We start from the raw sequence: 23839 nt of genomic DNA, 5'->3' as shown, positions 1-23839 counted from the left end.
TGGCATCATGCATAGCCGCAAACTTCATAAAGTCCATAAAGTTAGGGCGCTCTGAATGTTTGAGAAAGCGTACACAACGCGTGTTTGTACTATCTGAGACAGAACCGGATTGGGTATCGGGTGAGGGTATAGTCTCAACTCCCGCAGGAGAGGATACCAGTTGCTCTTGGGCCAGTTGGGTGCGACCAAGGCTACTTGTCCCTTGAAGGATCTCAGTTTGTCTAGAACTTTCAGCAAAAGATTCACCGGGGGAAAGAGATAAATCTTTTCCCAGTTGTCCCAATTCTGTGACATGGCGTCTGTGGCGTAAGCCTGAGGGTCTAGATTGGGAGCCACATATACTCTCAATTTGTGGTTGGATTCCGTGGCGAAGAGGTCCACTTGGAGACCGGGAACCTGAGAGAGAATCCACCGAAATGACTTTAGATCGAGTGACCATTCCGATTCTAGAGGGGAGGTCCGGGACAGGGCGTCTGCCACTACATTCCGGACTCCCGCCAGGTGGACAGCTGAAAGATGCCAACGGTTCGAGGCTGCTAGGGAGAATATGGCTACTAGAACATGGTTCAGAGGCCCTGACTTTGACCCGCCTCTGTTGAGGCAGCGGACCACCACTTCGCTGTCGAGGACCAGACGAAGGTGTTGTTTCTTGGGAAGAGCGAGACGTTTCAGGGTTAGAAGAACTGCCATGGCCTCTAGCACATTGATGTGAAAATGGCGGAACAAAGGAGTCCAAAGACCTTGAACTTTCTTGAGCTGAGAATAGCCGCCCCAACCTGATAAGGATGCGTCTGTGTGAATGATTAATTCCGGAGGCGGAAATCGAAGGGGAACTGACTTTGCCAGACTGTTTGCTCTTGTCCAAGGAAGAAGTCTTTCCCGTAGAATGGGAGGAAGGCGGACTTTCCTGTCCCGGAGCTTCCGGTTCGCCCTCGAACGCCAGACACGATTGATATCTTTCAATTTTGCCTTCAGAAGAAGATCCGTCACTGAGGCAAACTGAAGGGACCCCAGAATCCTCTCTTGGAGTCGTCTGGAACTTACTTTGTCTTTGAGAAAGCGTTTGGTGTTCCTTGCAATCTCTAACCTCTTGGGTCTGGGAAGACACAGAGTATGAGATATAAGATCCCATTGCAGGCCGAGTCATTGGAACTTCGATTTTGGAAGAAGACGGGACTTCTTGAAGTTGATCTGGAAGCCTAGAGATTGAAGATAATGGATGACTTTGTGAGTGGCTTTTAGGCAATTTTGGGAGGTGTCTGACCAAATGAGCCAGTCGTCCAGATAGGCTACTACTTGAATCCCTTGATTCCTGAGTTCCTGAACAGCGACTTCTGCTAACTTTGTGAAGATCCTTGGGGCGATGTTGAGCCCGAAAGGCATCACCTTGAAGGAGTAACTTTTGTCCCCTAAGCGAAAGCCTAGGTACGGACGGAAGTGTCTCGCTATCGGGACGTGATAGTAGGCGTCTGTAAGATCGATAGAGGTGGTGACGGCCCCACGGGGAAGTAAGGTCCGCACCTGCGAGACGGTAAGCATTCGAAACTTGTCGCATTGAATGGACAAGTTGAGAAGGGATAGATCTAGAATCACTCTTCTCTTGTCTGAATCCTTCTTCGGGACACTGAACAGCCGACCTTGAAACTTCAGATGTTTCGTTTCTTGTATGGCGTTCTTTTGTAAAAGATCCTGGACAAATTCGACCAGGTCCGGAGTGGAATGTTGACGAAATTTGTTCGGAGGAGGAGGTCCTTGAATCCAACTCCACCCCAGTCCCTTGGAGATGATACTGAACGCCCAGGGACTGAACCTCCATTTGTTGCGGAAGGCATAGAGCCTCCCCCCTACCTGCTGCACCTCAGTATTGGTTTGAGGAGTTGCCTCCACGTCCGCCTCGGAAGTTCTTTCCTCTGCGAAAGGCTCTTCCCCTGCCTTTGTTCTGGTTAGAACCATGGTGGTAGCCTCTGCCTCTACCATACCTCTGGGAAGAGCTATGAGCCTCGTAAGACTGGTTAAAGGCAGGAGAAGTGGCGGAGGCACCAGAAAGCTGGCTCTTAGGGAGCAGAACGGTGACATAGTCGTCCGAAGGAGCCTGAGAGGTGGAAGGCTGTGCGGGGACAACAGAAGATGGAGGAAGAGGCAGCCGGAAGTTGGATGAAGCACTCTGCTGTTGCCTGAACTGGGTGGAGGTATATGGTCTAAGCTTCTTCCTACCCCGGGCTTGATAATTTGCGGGGTCATATTTGCGTTTAGGGGTCAAACCCCAACGGGCTTTAAGGCTCTGATTAACCCTAGTGGCCTCCGCCAAGACTTCCTCTACGAGATCCTCGGGGAAGAGATTTGAACCCCAACAGGAGGACCGGATGAGCTTATTAGGTTCATGCCTAATCGTCGCCTCAGCTAGGACATGCTTGCGACATCTGCGTTTAGCAGTAGCGAAGTCATACAAGTCATAATATAAAGACTGTAACGTAGCCTTGTTGAGAGACTTAAAAATACTCTCCGTATCGTAAGTCAAGGCTATCGACTCCATGGATGTGGCCAAGTTTAGAGTACGGCCCAAACGTAGGCGGGAATCATATTCCTGTTTAATGAGGGATTCCGGGAGACGGGGAAGCTTCTCACTAAACAAAACTGAGGCACAGTCTGCTGCAAGCTTGCCGGAGGTAAAGGTGGTATGGACGTTGTCCCAACACTCAATGCCTGAGGGAAGAAGGAGGGAGATTGGATCCACCTCTCGGATGGGAGGCAAGGGCTTCTCCTCCAGCCATAATTCAATGGAAAATAAACCAAAATCGAGAGCACAACAAAAATGCGGGTTACTATACTCGTCGTGCTAAAAGGAGTTGGGTTCTGAGCGGATGCATTGTTAGTAGAACCGAGTGAGGTTGAACGGCTCTCCTCTATTGGGGTTTTCTGTCGTGGATTAATCTAAATAGTGCGGGACCTCTGGAATATACGCCCAATTTTATACCGACACCAATAGGTGAGCGAGCTAGTTAACCTAGCACTCCTTTACATTTTTTCTCTGGTATATTTAGCAGTAAATTACCTAAGAATAAGTGCTAAATGGAGCTTATTCACTGGGCGGCACAGGTTCGAGCCCAGAAAATAATGATAATAATACAGTACAGTACTGTAATAATAATAATAATAATGATAATAATAATAACAATCATAATTTTATTAACAACAACAACAATAATAATAACAATATTTAATAGCTTTACGTATGCTACAGTGTTTTATTCTTTTGTAGGATGTGTGTGTGTGTGTGTCTCTCTCTCTCTCTCTCTCTCGTACGCTTATTCGAAATGTGATTTTTGCAACAAAGAATATTATTGGATGCAGTACTGTACTACGTACGTATACATACAAAAGATTCATGGAAAAGAAGCACATCCATTACATTTGTAGTACTGTACGTACAGTAGTACAGTAGTCAACAGCAGCCTTACACCATTCTAATATTGTATGACTGCATCTGATTAGCGTTTCATGTTCGATTTAATTTTACTACGTACTGTATACAGTACTGAATTATCGTATGATAATACAGTACAGTACAGTAATACAGTAATAATAATAATAATAATGATAATAATAATAACAATAATTTTATTAACAACAACAACAATAATAATAATAATAACAATACAGTACTGTAATAATAATACAGCTTTACGTACGCTATTTTACGCTTTTGTTGTACTGTAGGATGTGTGTGTGTCTCTCTCTCTCTCTATCTCTCTCTCTCGTACGCTTATTCGAAATGTGATTTTTGCAACAAAGAATATTATTGGATGCAGTACTACGTACGTATACATACAAAAGATTCATGGAAAAGAAGCACATCCATTACATTTGTAGTACTGTACGTACAGTAGTAGTCAACAGCAGCCTTACACCATTCTAATATGGTATGACTGCATCTGATTTGCGTTTCATGTTCGATTTAATTTTACTACGTACTGTACTGTATACTGTACAGTTCTGTACAGTATTATCGTATGATCACATTCTCTTTTCGTGTTTTATTTCTTTCTGTGCTGAATTATATATCATATGTAATGCAATGAACAATCAGTAAGAGCAGATATTACTAATTACAGTATTAATGGAATTACAGGTAACAAAATATCGTATTTGGTTGTCTTCAGATTTCGCGGTATTTTCGAATTTTCCGGAAAATCCGCGATATGTATATATATATATGGGTTATGGAAAAACCCGCGAAGTGGTGAATCCGCGATTGTCGAACCGCGAAGTAGCGAGGGTTCACTGTATATTGTTCTAGCCATGTCTTATTTGTGTGGGTATTTAGTACAAGTAGTGTATATATTTCTGGATTTGAGGGAAGGGGCTCGCCACTGCTTAGCAAATATAGCAACCCTAAAATATGATGACTATGTTCTTCTGGTCCTCAAGGAAAAGTGCCCCTAAAAGCCCATACTTATGCATACTAGAGTATATTCAACCAATCTCCACAAAAAAGTAGTTGTGTCTTCTCAAAACTTGAAATTTTCAGACACAAAAAATTTCCAATTTTCAATATTAACCTTTTTTGTCTTTGTAAGATCTGCCAATTTATCCATAATAGGTAAGGTAATAACGGGAGCAGTTGTAAATATGGTGTAGGCCCCTTTGTGTGGGGTGAGCTTGGAATTAGCGCACCCCCAGTCCGACAACGTCCTGGCCCAGACAGCTTGGGCCTGCTCTTTAGGAAATATTACCGTTTCCTTCGGTACCTTGTCTAACCTAACCAAGGCATGCTCTTTCAACCGCACGAAGCCGTTGAATGGGAATTCTAGTCCCGGAGGGTAAAATTCTAGGTCCTCTAGAGGGCGGGTGCCTATGCCCTCCAGAGTTATGGCACCATCTATATATGGAGCATGTAAGGCAAACCTCCATGGGTTGTTTTTATCGAAGGGGGGTAACTTAGATGTGTCTGGGGCTGAAGGAGGAGGCATCTGAATTCCTGAACGGATCAGATTCACCACCATATCTTTGAGTTCCGTCATAGCTCCTTGGCTTGCCCTAGAATGTTGTTGTATCTGGTGTTGTATCTGCTCTTTAACAATATCCCTGATCAGGTCGGCGGGGAAGGAGGGATCCTGAGCACGACCCGCTGACGAAGCCCTGGACTTAGCGGACTTCATCTTTTTAGCAGTCACGGTTTTATGCAAAGTAATATGAACATCAGGATCCTTTGAGGGTCCAGGGACCGGTGACGCAGATAATGGCAAAGCTGAAGGCTTAAAGGTACATAGTGGCTTCACCTTGGGTCGTACAGGAATGGAGGGATCCCGAGGAGAAGCCGTAGGCTTATCAAAGCCGTGGAAGGAAGAAGTAGAGGAAGGAGTGCGAGATAAAAGGGGGTCCACCAACTCATCACCACCTACCTGCTCATCCATGGGTTCGACGTCCAAATCTAGAGAGGACGCGTCCCTGCCAATAAAGCTTCCTCTTCCGTTGGGATGGTTGCTCTAACCGCCTCAATTAACGGGGCCGCTGTCTCCGGTGGAACTGCCGCAGTATTAGAGCCCAGGAACAGTCGAGAGGCCATGTCTCCGTCGAGGAGATAGGGTGCGCCAGACGGAGCATTCCTTCCAAAGCCTGACACCCAAGGGCGGAGAGCAGCTCTTGCAGCCCGGAGAGATTCATCATCAGCCTGAAAGAGGTGAGGGGATTAGTGATGAAGGAGAGAACAGTTCTCCGCAATAAGCGATGTATACATATATAAAGAACAAATTAAATCATCGCCAAAGGATACCAAAAGGAACAAACTAGAACCAACTCACATCATCGTTCAGGAGTAGGGATGACAGCTCGTAGCAGAGCCATACCATGTAGGGGGCTTGTCCCTGTTCCCGAGAGAAGGATATGGCGCAATGCGCATGGGACTGGCATAGGTCATGGCCCAGGGGATCATTAAAGGCAGCGGGGCAGCCCTTGGCAGCGCAGCGGACCTTCTGTAAAAGAAAGGAGACATAAGTCTGGATGTTCCTTGAGACTCTGGTCAGTGATCAGATGAACCAAAGAATCTAGATAACATTAATTATGTGTGCCTAGCATGGTTCTATAAACAATAGCTAGAGCTACAAATTAATATATTAAATCAAAATCAGAATAAACTAATGTACACTGCGGATTCACGGACGAGCCGAGGATGCAGTGACAGGTCTGTAACCACGTAACATGTAACTATAAACATCAGCGGTAAGAATATGTTAACCTCAATTCTGAACGTCTGGGTGATCTCCGGTGAAGCCGGAGATCCGGTGACAAAGGTCCGTAATAATGAAATTATGATTAATCATGAAAAAGGTTCGTGTGCATAAGGCCGAAGCCGGAGTCCGAGTGCAGGGGTTCACCGTTGCACTCCAAATATCTGACTAGTTTCCAACTCAATGAGTATCTCTTATAGCGGAGTAGAACTCAAGGCGGAGAGGATGAATGTTCCGAACCTACTCCCAAGGCGGAGCGGGGAGAGGACGGAACTATGGGTGGCGGCATAAAACGGGCCCAAAATAATGACTCATACACAAACGGGACCTATTAAAAATGCTAGCTATATTAACAGTAACCACACAAATAAAACGTAAATATCATCAAACGTAAATATCATAAACACGTAGAAAGAGAGGGAGGAGTGATAACTCGTGATCGTATAAAACGGAAAACGGGAAATCCACCTCTCTTACTCAAGATTAAGAAAGAAAACGAGAGAAAGGGTAACTCGTAACTCTAGTAACAGAAAACGAGAACTCCATGCTCACGCTCTCATGGTTACACTATAAAGAACCAAAAGCACATAATAATATGATATAAGAATAATAATAAAAATTGTAATAACCATGAACGAAGAATAACGACTGCGCAATAAATAAATAAAAAGATATAGTCTAAAACGATTGCCTTCCCGAGGCGGGTACTTAAACTATAACAAAGCCAAGAACGTTATTCTTCGTTCATCCAAATTGGACTTGCTAGCAGAAAATACCATAGTAAAACAATAATAAAATAATGATAATAATAATGGTCACAAATCGTAAGTGATACAACCTATATGACAGAGTACCAGATGGGCAATATTAACTTGAAATACCAGCGAAGCGAACAACGCCACAATGGTTGCCGACACCAAGGAAGACCAAGCCGATCCAAAATTAAAATCCACATTACTGGAAAGAGAACAAATGCCCGGTACTGTAAAAAGCTGCCCAAACAAACTATGGTACTTAACATTGGTAAAGGTGAAGTAGTAGCGTCAGTCATGATGAATTAAGCCAAAAACGGGAAAAAACGACTAAGCGAGCAAGTCCAAAACAGAAGGATGTCCTAGAGGGCGCTTGTGTTAGGTGTCGGTGGCGTGGTCCAAGTGTGGTTGCTAGGGCCTCTGTTATGGCCCTTCCCTTTGATGAAGGAATTATCTAAATGGAAGACAGCCTGTGAATAGTGGTTTTCACACGCCCCTGCTATATACACGACACCCACAAGGTGCTTGCGCGAGGGTAGTAACCTCTGCATTCCATGCTTTTATCTTTCTCTGGTATATTTGGAAGATTTATATCAGAAAAGTGTAAAGAAGGACCCTTTTCACCGGGCATCACAGGTCTCTTCCCAGAAATAGATTTTTCCTTCGTTAAAATCCCTTTTTTGTCTTTCAAACATGAAAAGATTGGGAATTTTATAGCCATTGGAAGGATTCCTATACATTTATAAAATAATACATATAGAAAAAATGGAAATGAAACTTTCCCATGTACAGCATTTAAAATATAAAATTCTCTTTCCAGTGCTTTCCAAAATAAAGAAATCTGTTGAGAAATGATAAAGTAGGAGTTTGAAGTAACCCCCAAAATAACATGGTTATATGGGGCCAAATCATGCTCCTTAAATTGTTTTTGTATCAGGATTACTCTGGTATGTTTGTTACCTTATGAAGATTTTAGTTTTATTAATATCAATCTATTGATGGTGGGACATCATTTTCCCAGTCTGTTGCTTATGTTCAATGACTGCTTTGAATATAAACATCCCAACTTTAAAATTGAAATATATTTTTCTTCTCATTTAGTGGTTTTATATTTTAGTGTGCCATAGTCAAGTAATGCTTATATTTTAAACTAGAGTTGGTAATGATCTTTTTTTCTTATGGCTTTGTAAAGGTTACATCATGTATAGAGCAGGAATACTAGTTCCTTATTGGGTATTCATTTTTTTATAATTTCCTATTTTTACAGTATTTGAATGAAATAATGTTCTTTCGATAACACTTTCTTTACGGGTGAGGTCATATTTAATATACTGTATAGAAGTTTCATGGATATAGTGCATCTCCCATAAGCTATTAAGAATGTGTGTTTTGATCTCCGACACTTGTGTTGATGTTATGAATGGCTGGACTAGCTCACACAACTGTGTTAGACCAATATCTTATTTTGGTAGTAGAAGAAAATGAAGTAACACTTTCCTTGAGCAAAAAAAAAAAGTGTCTAAGTCTCCCTTGCCATTGCTGCACTGTTCTAGCTTGCTGATACCTATAAAAGTGACAACACTTGTGATCCAACATAGGTTGGCCTGGTTATCGCATCCTGGCCACACTTGGTTTTGCTTTCATTCTTCTGCAATGAAATATTTTAATTATAAACCTTATTATATCTCACTTAGGAAAGAGATAGTATATCTCCCATCCCCTTCAAAAATACCATGGCCACATATCTAAAAAAGAAATAGGCTCCCCCACTGCATCATAGTTGACCTCATGGTTTACCAAGCCAGTATATCCCATTATATTATGTAATGAAATTATTTATAGATTAATTTACTCTATAGAATTTTGTATAAATTTCTTTCTCTGTGTATTTTACTGAGTAAAACCAGCTTCACACTCCTGTGTAGACATCTCCCATGTTGCAATTTTTAAGCTACCCTCCCCTTTCCTGTACAGACCGTGTGAATATGATACAAGGAGATTTGGCTCATAAAATAAATGGTCTTCAACTTTTATATTTTTTAATGATCAAATTTGTACTTATCAATTGTTTTCTTAGTTCTTGGTTTTCATTTTTCAATTTTTCTATTTCCTGTTCCTGCTGACAGAACAGGCATTCATTATTACAGTGAAGGTTTGTAGAACACCCTTCTTTGAAGTCTACCCGCTATTTGTTTATTTGGCATTTTTCACATTTGTCCTTTAACTTCAGTTTCTCACTCATGATTAATTTCTCTAATATTGTCAAATGCGTATACAGTATTTGAAAATCTCTGCTAATATCTTCTATGATTATTAGCTTTGTGACCACAAGTATAAAAAGGGGGGTTAGCTTTGTGACCACAAGTATAAAAAGGGGGGTTGGCCAATAGTTATCCACCTGCTGCTGCATCTTCTTAATGGGCCTGGCCGGAAAGCTAATATGAGGGGTTATGGGACGAAAAATGCAAAATCCTGAAAAAATTCACTGAGCTTTGTATGGCAATGGAGAATTTGTATATGAAATATTTTGTCAAAATTCCTCGCACTTTCATAGTTACAGGATAATTAGTAAAAGTAACTCAGTAAGCCAAAATCATTGATCCCAATAAGAAAATGCAGTATTTCTTCTGTTATTGTAAAATTTGATAATTATTACATATTAATATAAAACAAATAGTGAGCAATGGCATGTATATGGATTCCCTGAGTCAATAGACTGGAAGTTATGCTTACACCCTCTGGTGTTAGCACAAACCTCAGAGAGAGTACACGTTAGTTTGACCTCTGACATTCACTCGCTTTTACGTCAGTTTTTCTTTGTTTCAGCAAGAATTTCATCATGGCAAAACAGGAAAAGACAATTTCAACATCTTGCTAACATAAGAAAGAAGAAAATTTGCTCTAATAAGAGGTCAGAAGTGGGTAATATCGGTGATATTAGCGGAGTTAGTGAAGGAGAGAGAAAGAGCGTTGTGGCTGAAGGAGCGACCATCTCGCCTGACAGGAGCCTACACAAGCAAGATATTGAGCAAAGGAATATTCATTTATGATTAAATTATAATGAATAACATTGTTTTGGTTTATTGATACCCAAAAAGGAACATACATACATACATATACCAAGGCACTTCCCCCAATTTTGGGGGGTAGCCGACATCAAACAAATGAAACAAAAAAGGGGACTTCTTCTCTCTACGTTCTCCCCAGCCTGACAAGGGATTCAACCGAGTTCGGCTGGTACTGCTAGGGTGCCACAGCCCACCCTCCCCTGTTATCCACCATAGATGAAGCTTCATAACACTGAATCCCCTACTGCTGCTACCTCCGCAGTCATCCAAGGCACTGGAGGAAGCAGCAGGGCCTACCGGAACTGCGTCACAATCACTTACCATTCATTCCTATTTCTAGCACGCTCTCTTACCTCTCTCACATCTATCCTCCTATCACCCAGAGCTTCCTTCACTCCATCCATCCACCCAAACCTTGGTCTTCCTCTTGTACTTCTCCTATCAACTCTTGCATTCATCACCTTATTTAGCCGACAGCCATTTTCCATTCTCTCAACATGGCCAAACCACCTCAACACATTCATATCCACTCTAGCTAACTCATTTCTTACACCCGTTCTCACCCTCACTACTTCGTTCCTAACCCTATCTACTCGAGATACACTTCATCTCAAACATATTCAATTTCTGTCTCTCCGTCACTTTCATTCCAAACAACTCCGATCCATAAATCACAGTTGGTACAATCACTTTCTCATACAGAACTCTCTTTACATTCATGCCCAACTTTCTATTTTTTTGTACTATTCCCTTAACTGCCCCCAACACTTTGCATCCTTCATTCACTCTCCGACAGACATCTGCATCCACACCACCATTTACTGCAACAAGAGACCCCAAGTATTTAAACTGATCCACCTCATCCAGTAACTCTCCATTCAACACGACATTCAACCTTGCACCACCTTCCCTTCTCATACATCTCATAACCTTACTTTGTTCCGTAACTTAAATACAAACCACGCTATTTACATGGGGTAATTACTTCGGCGTAGCTGAATGACGAGCCATAAGAATTTTAACGTGGGTTTACTACCCCGCCGCTAGGAGGGGTGGTTCCCGGACAGGTCTAAGGACTTTTGTTTCAGCTTCTTAGGCGAACCCGCATTTGTCGACTCCTCCAAGGGATCGAATGATCCCCTTCCGTCCAGAGGGAGTGTCTGACAGCGCGACTGTCAGCCAGCAGCCCTGGTTCGGGACCCTGGTCAGAGCTCTTGTGCAGGCTATGAAGCCCGTCTTCTCTGACGTGGGTCACAAATCAGTGGCGGCTTCCTCCCCCCTGAAGTCCTGACCCTCATGAGGAACCTCAACGGGATTCCAGACCCAGAGATTCCTCCTCGTGAGGGTAAGGACACGGTCTTGGACCGTGTCTACGGCACCCAGAAACCCTCTAGGGCCAGTGCAGCTTTGCCCTGGTCTCAGGGGATGAAGAGTGCCAGGGACAAGGTCGAGGGCCAGCTCTCTGAGCTTGCTTCCTCCAGTAGATCCAGCGCCGGTAACAAGCTCCTCCCTCCTCCTCGAGTCCATCAGAGGAGGTACTTTGAGATCCTTGAGGAGTCTTGTTTGGGTCTTCCTATTCACCGGGGGAGTCCCTCTAGAGAGACTCTCCAACCGGCACGTGTCCTACTCAGCTACTGAGATCCTAAGCCAGGAGAAGGTCGCTAAGTGTGCCATGCAGGCAACTTCGTGGCTTGACATCTGGCCAGGGTCTCTGGGCATCCTGGTGCTGTCTGAGGACCTCTCCAAAGAAAGCACCAGGAAGGTACTGTAGACTTTCTTGCTCTCAGGCACGCGGACCATCAAGTTTCTGGCCCACCAAGTCTCGAGCTAGTGGGCCAATACGATTCTCAAACGACGGGACGCAGTGGCTGAGAGATTCCACCAGAAGGTTCCCAGTTCGGATGTTAGCAGGCTCAGACACACTTCCGTGCTCAGTAAGAGTTTGTTTGAGCCTAAGGACGTGGAGCTTACCGCTGAGAGGTGGAGGAAGTCCAACCAGGATTCCCTCATCCATAGGGCCTTGACATCGAGGCCCTACAAACCTCCAGCGGCCCAACAGCCCCATCCGGCTAAGGACACAAAGAAGATGACTGCAGCAAAGTCGAAGGTGTCTAAGCCCTTTCCTGCCAAGAGCAGAAGGAGCAAGAAGTCCTCCAGGGGAGGCAAGAACCCTAGAGGAAACGGGGTAGCCCATAAACGCTAGGGTTGGCAGTCCCCCTGCATGTCCACCAGTGGGGGATGCCTACAAAGTTGCGCGGCAAGGTGGCAGCAACTCGGGGCAGATACCTGGACGATTTCCGTAATTGCTCAGGGTTATTGCGTCCCGTTCACAGCTTCTCTACCTCCCCTGACAGCGAATCCAGTGTCATTGAGCTCTCTTGCCATGGGATCGGCAAGAGGGCAAGCTCTTTGGGCAGAAGTCCAGACCATGTTGAAGAAGGACGCTCTCCAGGAGGTTGTAGACGGGTCCCCAGGCTTCTACAGTCAACTCTTTCTTGTAAGAAAGGCGTCTGGACGCTGGAGACCAGTCATCGACCTCTCAACCCTGAACGGGTTTGTCAAACAGACTCCGTTCAGTATGGAGACGACAGACACGGTCAGACTTGCAGTGAGACCAAAAGACTTCATGTGTACACCGAACCTGAAGGACGCGTACTTCCAGATCCCAGTCCGTCTTCAAGGAAGTACCTAAGATTCAGCCTAGACAACAAGATCTACCAGTTCAAGGTGCTGTATTTCGGTCTCTCCACAGCCCCTCAGGTGTTTACCAGAGTGTTCACCCTGATATCTTCGTGGGCTCACAGGATCGGCATCCGTCTCCTTCGTTATCTGGACAACTGGCTGATCTGGCTGATCCTAGCGGACTCGGAAGCAACCCTTCTTCGCCACCGAGACAAGCTCCTCGAAGTTTGCCAAGATCTAGGGATCATGGTAAATCTCGAGAAGTCCTCTCTGCATCCCTCTCAGAAACAGGTATATCTAGGCATGGTCATAGACACCAATCTCCACAAAGCCTTCCCATCAGACGACAGGATAGCAAGGCTGAGGAAGGTCGCGAGGCCTTTCCTTAATCGAGTAGAACTCCCAGCCCAAACGTGGCTGCGTCTCCTCGGCCACCTCTCCTCCCTGGCCCGTCTCGTTCCCAACGGTCGCCTCAGAATGAGATCTCTCCAGTGGCGACTCAAGTCCCAGTGGAATCAAGGTCACGATTCCCCGGACACCTTGGTCCCCGTGGGTCCTGCGGAACGGACTAACCTCCAGTGGTGGGTGGCAGACGAGAACCTACGAAAGGGAGTGGATCTTCTCGTCCTTCCCCCGGATTTGATGTTGTTCTCGGACGCATCAAAGAAAGGGTGGGGGGCCCACGTTCTGAACCACAGGACCTCAGGCCTGTGGTCAGAATCAGAAAAGTACCTTCACATAAACCTGCTAGAAATGAAGGCCCTGTTCCTGGCACTTCAGAAGTTCCACCAAGTCCTGGCGGGCCACTCTGTGGTGGTGATGAGCGACAACACCACGGTGGTGGGTTATATCAACAAGCAGGGAGGTACCTTTTCAGAACAGCTACCCCATCTTGCAGTAGAGATTCTGAGATGGTCCGAAGTCAACTCGATTACACTAGCGGCTCGCTTCATTCCAGGCAAAAGGAATGTGCTTGCCGACAGTCTGAGCAGAGCGACGCAGATAGTGAGTACCGAGTGGTCTTTGGATCCTCAAGTAGCCAACAAAGTCCTGACTTTGTGGGGTTCCTCGACGGTGGATCTGTTCGCTACAGTGCTGAACTTCAAGCTCCCGCTGTACTGCTCCCCGGTCCCGGACCCCAAGGCTCTCTGGCAGGATGCCTTCCAATAACGGTGGGACAACGTCGATGTGTACATCTTTCCCCCGTTCTGTCTGATGAGGAGGGTGCTCAACAAGACCAGAATATCGGTCAATCTTTCAATGACCCTGATAGCTCCGCTATGGCATCACGCAGAATGGTTCCTGGACCTTCTGCAACTCCTAATGGAGGTTCCGAGAGAACTCCCTCCACGTCACGAGCTACTCAAACAACCACACGCCATCATCTTCCACAAAGCCGTAGCTTCGCTTCGACTTCACGCCTGGAGACTATCCAGCATCTCCTCACGGAGAGAGGATTTTTGCAACAAGTTGCGAACAGGATGTCTGGTCACCTGCGCAAGTCATCCGCAGGGGTCTACCAGGCAAAGTGGCGAGTCTTCTGTGGTTGGTGTCGTGGAAGGGGTATCTCTCCCCTCGATGCCACTATTCCAGCAATAGCGGAGTTCCTCGTGTATTTGCGGGAGGAAATGCGCCTTTCAGTCTCGGCAGTGAAAGGCTATCGCTCAGCCTCAAGTCTTGCATTCAGGCTTAAAGGAATGGACATTTCTTCCTCGCTGGAACTTTCCTTTCTCATACGGAGTTATGAACTTACCTGCCCTCAGTCGGAAGTGAGACCTCCTCCATGGAACGTGGTTCGAGTTCTCAGGTCTCTTAAGAGACCTCCCTACGAATCATTACACCAGGCTTCAGATCGCCACCTTACCTGGAAGACGGTTTTCCAGCTAGCGTTGACCTCGGCCAAGCTAGTCAGTGAGCTACATGGTCTCTCGTACGACATCGCCCATTCAAGGGGATGAGGGGGAGGTAACGTTCAGCTTCGTCCCTGAGTTTGTTGCCAAGACTCAGAATCCGGGAGTGCCGGACCCTAGGTTCGACTCTTTTCAGGTTTCGAGTCTCCGTTCTGTAACAGATGACCCAGACCATCTCCTACTGTGCCCAGTGAGGAGTCTGAGGTTGTATCTTAAAAGAACAGCTGCAGTTCATCCCCAGGTGCAAGCCCTGTTCGTGAGCACCGGGAAGACGAAGAGGAGGAGGGTCACCAGGAATACTATCTCGGCCTGGATTCGCAAGGTAATACATCTGGCCTTGAATCCTGACCCTTCTCCGTCACGTCGCCCTAGAGCGCATGATGTCAGGGGCATAGCTACGTCCCTGGCCTTCAAGAAAAATTATTCAGTGACGCAGGTCCATCAAGCTGGGGTGTGGAAGCGTCAGACCACCTTCACTGCCCACTACCTGCAAGACGTGACACTCAGGAGGCTCGATACGTTCTCTATCGGCTCTGGTGCCTGCACAACAGCTGGTCTAACCTCAGGCTCCTTAATAGACAAGTAGCAGAAGGTTAAGGGTATTGTTACCCGGTTTTAGTCTGCGTGAATGAAAAGATCTGTCAGGCCCTTATTCTTTTCTTCATCCTCTCCTCCCTTGGAGAAAGCAGCATCCTGGGTTCTCTGCACAGCTGACCTCAAACCACTGCAGGTAAACCATGCTTCCTTGTGTTCCTAGTATCAAGTGTAATACTGTCATGTCCCCATACCTTGACGAGGTGGTATTGGGAGAGTCCTAGCCTAGATTTCCATCTGAAGAAGTCCAGGTCAACTTCCTAGGACGAGTCACTTCTCACCTTCACACACAGCTTATGTAGGCCGCAGCAGTTTCACAGCATGCTAGCAAGGAGCAGGGACTCCTTATTTCTTGAGTACTTACACACTCGAATATGGAGTCCCCGGGCAAGCCAAAGCCAGTATGGCAGGGACTTACCTCCCTACCGAAGGGTTGAGTCACCCCATGTAAATAGCGTGGTTTGTATTTCAGTTACGGAACAAATGTCAAATTCGTAGATAATTTGTATTTTTCCTAACTATACAAACCTTAGCTATTTATACACATTTGCCCGCCAGCCCTGTCCCCCGGGGTAAGTCCTACCTCTAAGCAAAGTGAAGCATTCACCGGTGTATGTGAGGGGGGGGTGGGTAGCTAGCTACCCCTCCCTACCCCCCGCTAACTAGCGGCGGGGTAGTAAACCCTCGTTAAAATTCTTATGGCTCGTCATTCAGCTATGCCGAAGTAATTACCCCATGTAAATAGCTAAGGTTTGTATAGTTAGGAAAATACAAATTATCTACGAATTTGTCATCTTACCCACATTAACTCTCAACTTCCTTCACTCACACACCCTTCCAAATTCTGTCACTAATCTGCCAAGCTTTTCTTCCGCGTCTGCAACCAGTACAGCATTATCTGCAAACAACAACTGATGGTCATTCATGGTCATTCTCATCTACCAGTTTCAATCCTCGTCCAAGCACTCGAGCATTCACCTCTCTCACCACTCCATCAACATACAAGTTAAACAACAACAGCGACATCACACATTCCCTGTCTCAGCCCCACTCTCACCGGAAACCAATCGCTCACTTCATTTCCTATCCTAATACATGCTTTACTACCTTTGTAGAAACTTTTTACTGCTTGCAACAACCTTCCACCAACTCCATATAACCTCATCACATTCCACATTGCTTCCCTATCAACTCTCACATACGCTTTCTCCAGATCCGTAAACGCAACATACACCTCCTTGCCTTTTGCTAAATATTTCTCGCATATCTGCCTAACTGTAAAAATCTGATTCATACAACCCCTACCTCTTCTAAAACCACTCTGTACTTCTAAGATTGCATTCTCTGTTTTATCCTTAATCCTATTATCAGTTCTCTACCATACACTTTCCAACTACACTCAACAAACTGATACCCCTTGAATTACAACACTTATGCACATCTCCCTTACCCTTATATAGTGGTACAATACATGTACAAACCCTATCTCCTGGTACCATTGACAACACTAAACACATATTAAACAATCTCACCAACCATTCAAGTACAGTCACACCAAGGCTGTCTCAAGTACAGGCCACTCACTATGCATACACTTTGTTTCTCGTTACAGTTTACAGCTGATAATCCTCATAGAAAAATTAAGAGATCATACACACCAGAAGGAGACGACTTTGAATAATCTGGCTAAGAAATATTAGACAGAAAAAATTAATAAAATTGAAATAAAACTTTCCCGAGGCAGTAGCCTTATTCCAAGACCCACTGATTCCAAACTATGCTTTGTATACCAAAAAAAAATAGAATGATTCTAACAATTCAATTTAAAAAAATAAAACATTAACATAAATAAACATTTCCGGCAATTTAAAATTATTTAATATTATCTTTTGCACAATCACCCACAATCGCATGATCTGGCTGTAGCCTACATTTTCTTTACTTGAAGTATTTGATGGATTTATTTTTACTCTTTTACTATTAACGTTTGCAATTCTCTTAGCTAATTCTCTTAGATAATTGTCTTATCGAAGAAGGATGTGCCAGATTCAATATAACTAGATTTGAAGTGTAGCTGTATTACCTGAAAAGTGTTTAAATGCAGTACATAACACATTTTCATAAAAATGAGAGAGAGAGAGAGAGAGAGAGAGAGAGAGAGAGAGAGAGAGAGAGAGAGAGAGAGAGAGAGAGAGAGAGAGAGAGAGAGAGAGAGAGAGAGAGAGAGAGTGTAACAAGGAAAAAAAGTGTGAATACCCAAGTAATTTTGTAAACAGTTAGGTAATCTTTAAAATAAATCCTTAACAAGAGGCTGATATTCAGGGACCAATACCATATGAACAATGTAATGCAATTATAATTATTACAACAGTAGATATAGTACATCCCCTACTATTTTACTTAGGAACACATTCGGCTCTCCTGATAACGTGCAATCACTTGGTTTTTTTCTTCATCAGTATTTCGAAAAGAAAACACATACTTTCGGTCCATTTCGGTAACTCTCTTTGTAGTTTGGTACACACCACATAATAGGCTCTAGCCTGGATTCCAAAACAGTAAAATTTCCTGGAATAATAGCATAAAAATGTAAAGAAATAGAGTGCGACCCCTTTACTTAAAGCCTATAGTAGCAGTGTGATAGCACTACTCGGGACGCGTCGGACCTTTCTTACCCTCCCCCCCCCCACTGACCTGGCCTTCTTTCGAGACCGCTTTGGTCACACCCCTTCCTTCAACATCTCAGCTCTCACACCATCCATACCAGATGCTTTTCTTACTCTCATTTCATCTAGTGCTCTCCTCACTTCCTCTCCTGTAATCTCTCTCTCATTCTCATCTCCCATCACCGGCACCTCAACACCTACAACAGCAATTATATATGCCTCCCTATTATCCTCAACATTCAGTAAACTTTCAAAATACTCCACCACCCTTTCCTTGCCTCCTCTCCTTTTAACAACCTTCCATTTCCATCTTTCACTGTCTCTTCAATTCTTGAACCAGCTTTCCTTACTCTCTTCACTTCTTTCCCAAACTTCTTATTCTCCTCACTTTTTTCCCAAACTTCTTCTTATTCTCTTCATATGAATGACCCAATCCCTGACCCCACCTCAGGTCAGCTGCCCTCTTTGCCTCACTTACCTTGCACTTTACTTCCACATTTTCTCTCTATATCTTTCATACTTCTCTACACTATTACTCTGCAGCCATTCTTCAAAAGCCCTCTTTTTATCTTCCACTTTTACCTTCACTCCTTCATTCCACCATTCACTGCCCTTCCTCATGCTGCCTCCAACAAACTTCTTGCCTCGCACATCATTTGCAATCCCAACAAAATTTTCTTTTACTAACTTCCACTCCTCAAAATTACCAGTTTCTCTTACTTTCACTTCGTCATATGCCATTTTCAACCTTTCTTGATATCTACTTTATACCCCTGGTTTTATTAGCTCTTCAACCCTCACTAGCTCCCTTTTACATCCACCTACTCTATTCCTTCCACCAAAAAATGATTAGACATACCGTTAGCCATACCCCTAAACACAAACACGTGCACGTCTTTCAATCTTCCAAACATTCTTTTAGTTATCAACAAATAATCCATTAATGCCATTTCTTCCACTCTTCCATTTTCCATGATATTCATAATAATCATGATTTATTAATAATGTCTTTGTAAAAATGCAAAGAAAAACTATGAATGCCCGTATCTCAAAATTATTTGACCTTCAAATTCTATCTTCTTTAGTTTTAAAGATATGGCATTGAAATTTAGTGTATAACCTAGAAAGACATTATAAAACAATCTTATTGAGCCATTTTTTTCCAATTTTTATCATATTTTTTTCATACTTTTTTTCCCTGACTTATAGGGTTTATTTTGACACCATAATGAAAAAATTCATACCTGGCAAAAAAAAATTACACATGAAAATAAAAGATTTGATTGGAGGTCTACATTATGTCTATATAGGGTAGTAATCCCAGGACTTAATATTAAGTATCAAGGGAGGAGATAGAATTTGAAAAACAATAACTCTTTAGAATAGATTGCCCGGGCATCGCAAAACCGAAGGTCAGAGGCAAAAATCTTATGCAGTTTGGAGATATCCAAAGTCACATGTTTAAGTGGTATGAATGTCGAAGTCCTGTCCTTAAAGAAACAGCATTAGCTGGCTGCCCCCTTAATCCTGGGTGACCTTCCATCTTTTCTGTCCCTAAGCTCCCATAAGTGCTCCTAATCTAACAGATGTCTCCTCAAAGTTGGGGTGTCCCTAACGTGCCACAGCTCCCAACTGAGCAGCACAAAGCAGAAACCCTTTTTCTTGCCAGGATTGACAGCGGAAGGCTAGCGCTTACTGGGATTTCTGGACATCCAAGAACAGCCAGACTCTTAGACACTACTGAGTATTACCATGAAGCGGCAACTAGGTTTTTTAGTTGGCCAGGAGACCAACATGGCACAAAAGCTATGTCAACCTCATGACAGTTGAGCCTATTTCGCTAGGGGTCGGTCACAGGGAGTGGTCAGCTATTACACGTTAGGAATATGCTTTGCGAGGCACTAATAGCATTATTCAATTCTTGTGACCGTGTCACTCTGGGACTCCCCTGTCCCAGTCTCTCAAAACCTGTGAGCGAGTTCCTAGCGTTGTTTATAGAGGTTCCAAAGTCTGCTCTGACGCAAAAGGTAGCTGTCATCTCCTTAATGTGTATAGGCTAGGTATAGATAGCCATCGTATCTTAAGTATCTATTTTATTTTTTTAAGCCAGGAGAGATTGAAAGTTGAGAGTTTGGATAGAAGGGTTGAAAAAAAGAGAAAAACAGAAATATCAAAATGTAAATGAGTTAATAGTGGTCCAGTCTTAGTCTGGATGCTGCTGTCTTAGTGGCAAGGTTAAACCTACTGGGTTTGAAAAAACCTCTCTGCCGCCATCGCGCATTGCATCGCACATGCTCTCTCACTTCAACAAAGTGCCGGGCCATCTAGAGAGAGTTAGAGAATATTTTTATATTACCGATCACCTATTACAATTGTTCATAAATGGCATTATGTTGTTATTACAACAACAATATACCCAGTACGTAACTTGTCTTTCTCTCACCTGGTAGTTTAGTGTAGTGTAGTACAGAACAGTAAAAGGCTTATACGTGTTTGGGAGAGAGTGAGAGAGAGGTGGGGGATATTGATGTTACCAGTATAAGATTTTAATGTACTGTACTGTACTATACTGTATTATTGTTATAATGCAATTTCAGTTCTTAAATTGATTTCTACAGGTAAAGAAAATCCTTAGAGTTTATATCGCCGATTATCCACAGAATTCCTTAAGTATGGGGCTCAGATCCTAATGACCATTGATAAGGAAATTTTACCATGTGTCATAGGGGGCTAAAGGAGGAGAATTCCTTGTATGTATATTATATTATGTCCTATGGGTTTCCGAGTGTTAATCGTTTCAAGAATTATACTGAACAAATGTTGAAGTGAATTGCATTGCACTGATGCCTTTTTTATTGAAGCAAAAGTTAAAGCTCTCAAATTTGAATACTGTAATTATGAATTACCAAATTTATATGAATTTTTGGTAATATTGTAAGTATACTGTAATGTATTGTAGTTTCTTAGTGAATGTAGTTACAGCCATAAAAGGATGCTCATTAGCTTATCTGTAAGTGCTTTTTTTTTCTCAATGTACTGTACATTTTCCCTTTTTTTATTTACTTGTAATGCTGCATCTTTCAACTTTCTGACTTATGCATTTGTGTTAAATTTATTAAAGCGCTTTTATATATTATTTACTTAGAATTTTTTTTATTATGTAAGATACTGAGTATGGAAAGTTTTATGTTCATTACCCATTTTCTTTCAAGTGAGCAGTCCAGCCAGAGATCAAATCGGCTCGCCCAAAGCAAACCCCACCTTAAAACCAGGCTTAAAAGGAGGTGCTGTTTCTCCTATTTTAGTACCAGCTTCAGGGTCAAATCTCTTGGTTCAGGCAAACACAGATATACATCCTCAGCCTGGATGTAGTAAGTGGGGTATCGACAACAATGATATAGCAAGAGAAAATATGCATTCATATGGTACCACTAACGAAAATCTCTCGTCACATGTTCATAAACCTCAAGAATTTTTGGCAGCTGTAAGAAATAGCTCCTTTGATTCACTTCCACCATTGACCCCCGTGAAGAATATCCTTTCAGAAGAATCGTCTAATACTGAAATGCCTGTACCTTTGTCATCCCTTTCAAGTCATCAACCTCCATATGGTAAGTAGCTGTGGTAGTTCACCATTACTGTATAGTTGTTATTTAAGTATTTGCTGTATTTTTATGTAAGGGGAAATTACTGTAATGGTATGTGGCATATCTAGTACTTATGATTATAAGTTAGTTTAATAGCAGGGTCTTGATGTGTATTTACTGAAGTAGTTAGTGAACACACTCCATTTTTGTATTATTTTGCCCTATGTTGATGAACAAGATAGAAAGATCTTGTTACTAAGAACAAATTGATGAAGAGATATGGTGTTCAGAATCTGGAAAAAAGATGAGAATACAAACACTGCAATATGTGACAAGTGATGAGGAACAGTTAATAAAAGCAATAGTTATGGAAGCTTCCAGATGAACACCAATATGAATGTCTAGGAAATCTAGGAGAAAAAAGATAAAAGAAGACCTGGAATCGATAGCAGTTTTGGAAGACTTGAGTATGGGTTAAAGAAAATGGAGTGAACTCATTTGATGTCTTATCTCGTAATGGAAGATCTGATATAAGAATTTTTATGCTTATAGTGTATAATGTTGAAATATCTAGCTAGTTTAAGTGTAGTTAGCTGACCAATGTACTCAATATTGAAATGAATTCTCAACATATTAGCAACACGTTTTGAAATGTTCATATGTGGTTTCTCGTCATATACTGTGTTATGGAACGGAATTATAGTGCTTGCCATTATATATTACATATTCATTAATAATTTTTTTATTTGTTGATAACAAACCAAGAAGCTATAGCCACTTTGTGTGTTGAAAGGTTTCTTTGGACAAACCCTCTTCAAAGGAGAAAAAACTTAGATGTTGTGCGTACAGGATATAGTTACATGATTTATTTATTAGTGTATTAACAGACACTTTTTAGATATAATCTTCAGTGTTGGGTACATTATGCCATGTAATTTTTAGCTGATTCTTCATTGCATATTTATCTTATAATGTGTTTTGGTTACAAGTGGTTAGCTATTGTTAGTGTAATTGTCCTTTTGTTAGGACGCGTTTGATCTTCCACTAATAAGAGAATAGATGACTGTTATTTTCAGGTTGATGTACTAATTCACTTTATATTTACAGTTTAGCTGTATATGTTAGTACATCTCATAATTTCACAATAAGTGAAAATCATACCAGTATTGATATTACTTTACTGTGTATTCCCTATGCCTTGGGTTTTTGGTTAACTTCAACCATGTTGAATTGTAACTTTTATTGCAGTGTCTTACCGAACAATTATACAGCTGTAGGTTCCCTATGAACGGCAGACAATAGATTCAAAACTACCGCGGTGGCGCCGCCATCGCTGATGTAGGTGATGTCATCTAACTCCACTCGAGGGAGCTACAGGTACAACTGTCCAGGTAACATCAATTCGTTCTCTGCCGGCTTCTGGTGAACATCGGTGGTCGGTGCAGACTTTTTTCTTCATTTGTTGGGAAGTATCATCTCTCCAATATCGGTGAAGTATTCAAACTCCGTGTTGTAGGATTGAATCTGAATTTTCTTTTCTGCAATTTTGTGGTCATACAATCATGTCGGACTCCAGTCCTTCAGTAGTTAGGTTTTGCGCCGGAGGGTGCAAAACTAGGTTAGTTAAATTAATTTATGATTCGCACACTAAGTGCATTAAGTGTAGGGGTTGCGAGTGCTCTAAAGAATCTACTTGTGATGAATGCAAGGATTGGAGTGAACAACAGTGGAAAGTTTTTGTTTCTCACTCGGGGAAAGTAATTAAGGATAGGAAGAGGAAGGCGGCTCTTAGAGCTGAAAATAAGTCTAGTTTTCTAGTTTAGCCTCTTCTGTTTCATCTATCGAAGCACCTGTTCCTATTCCTTCTCCTTCTCCTCTTATTATGTCTCCAATCTTGAGTCCTCCTTCTCCTGCTCCTGTAACTCCGTTGCCAACTTCCCGTGGAGTTTCTCCTGACACCATTGCCAGTCTCGAATCTAAATTTGAAAAGAAATTTGATGTATTAGCTAATACGATAATGCAGTTAGATTTATTTTTAAAGTCTTTCTTAGGAAGTACTTCTAGTGAAGTGAAAAGTGTCAGTTCAGCGCAATCGGAGGGGATGGCTGTTTGTCCCGATAGTTCTCCTAGACGAAGGTCACTGTCCCGCTCCCCCGCCTCGGGGAGAAGACATGCCGTAGGTCCAAGGGAGACTGTCGGGGTTTGCCCACAGACAGTCGCTTCCTCAGTCGATCCTGTAGTGCAACAGCAGGATTCAACTAAACACCATTGGAAAGGTGTATCGTTTGGTGACCAGTACGGGCAGTCGAGTGATTCGCCCCCGGTTAGACGTCGTAAGTCGAGTGATTCGCCT

General features: G+C 43.0%; 1 protein-coding gene across 5 annotated transcripts in view; it reads left to right on the top strand.

Moving 5' to 3' along the window:
- LOC137622931 (uncharacterized) overlaps window positions 1-23839 on the top strand; it is a 615385-nt gene that overhangs the window by 439213 nt on the left and 152333 nt on the right. For all 5 annotated transcript variants that reach the window (XM_068353504.1, XM_068353501.1, XM_068353500.1 and 2 more), the window contains one exon: window positions 21112-21510. In XM_068353504.1, the coding sequence (XP_068209605.1) occupies window positions 21112-21510 (399 nt within the window). The remainder of the gene's footprint in view (window positions 1-21111; window positions 21511-23839) is intronic.

This window comes from Palaemon carinicauda, chromosome 30 (assembly GCF_036898095.1).
Source record: "Palaemon carinicauda isolate YSFRI2023 chromosome 30, ASM3689809v2, whole genome shotgun sequence".
Classification (NCBI taxonomy): domain Eukaryota; kingdom Metazoa; phylum Arthropoda; class Malacostraca; order Decapoda; family Palaemonidae; genus Palaemon; species Palaemon carinicauda.
The sequence above is the reverse complement of the archived record's forward strand: the minus strand, read 5'-3'. Positions and strand labels throughout refer to the sequence as shown.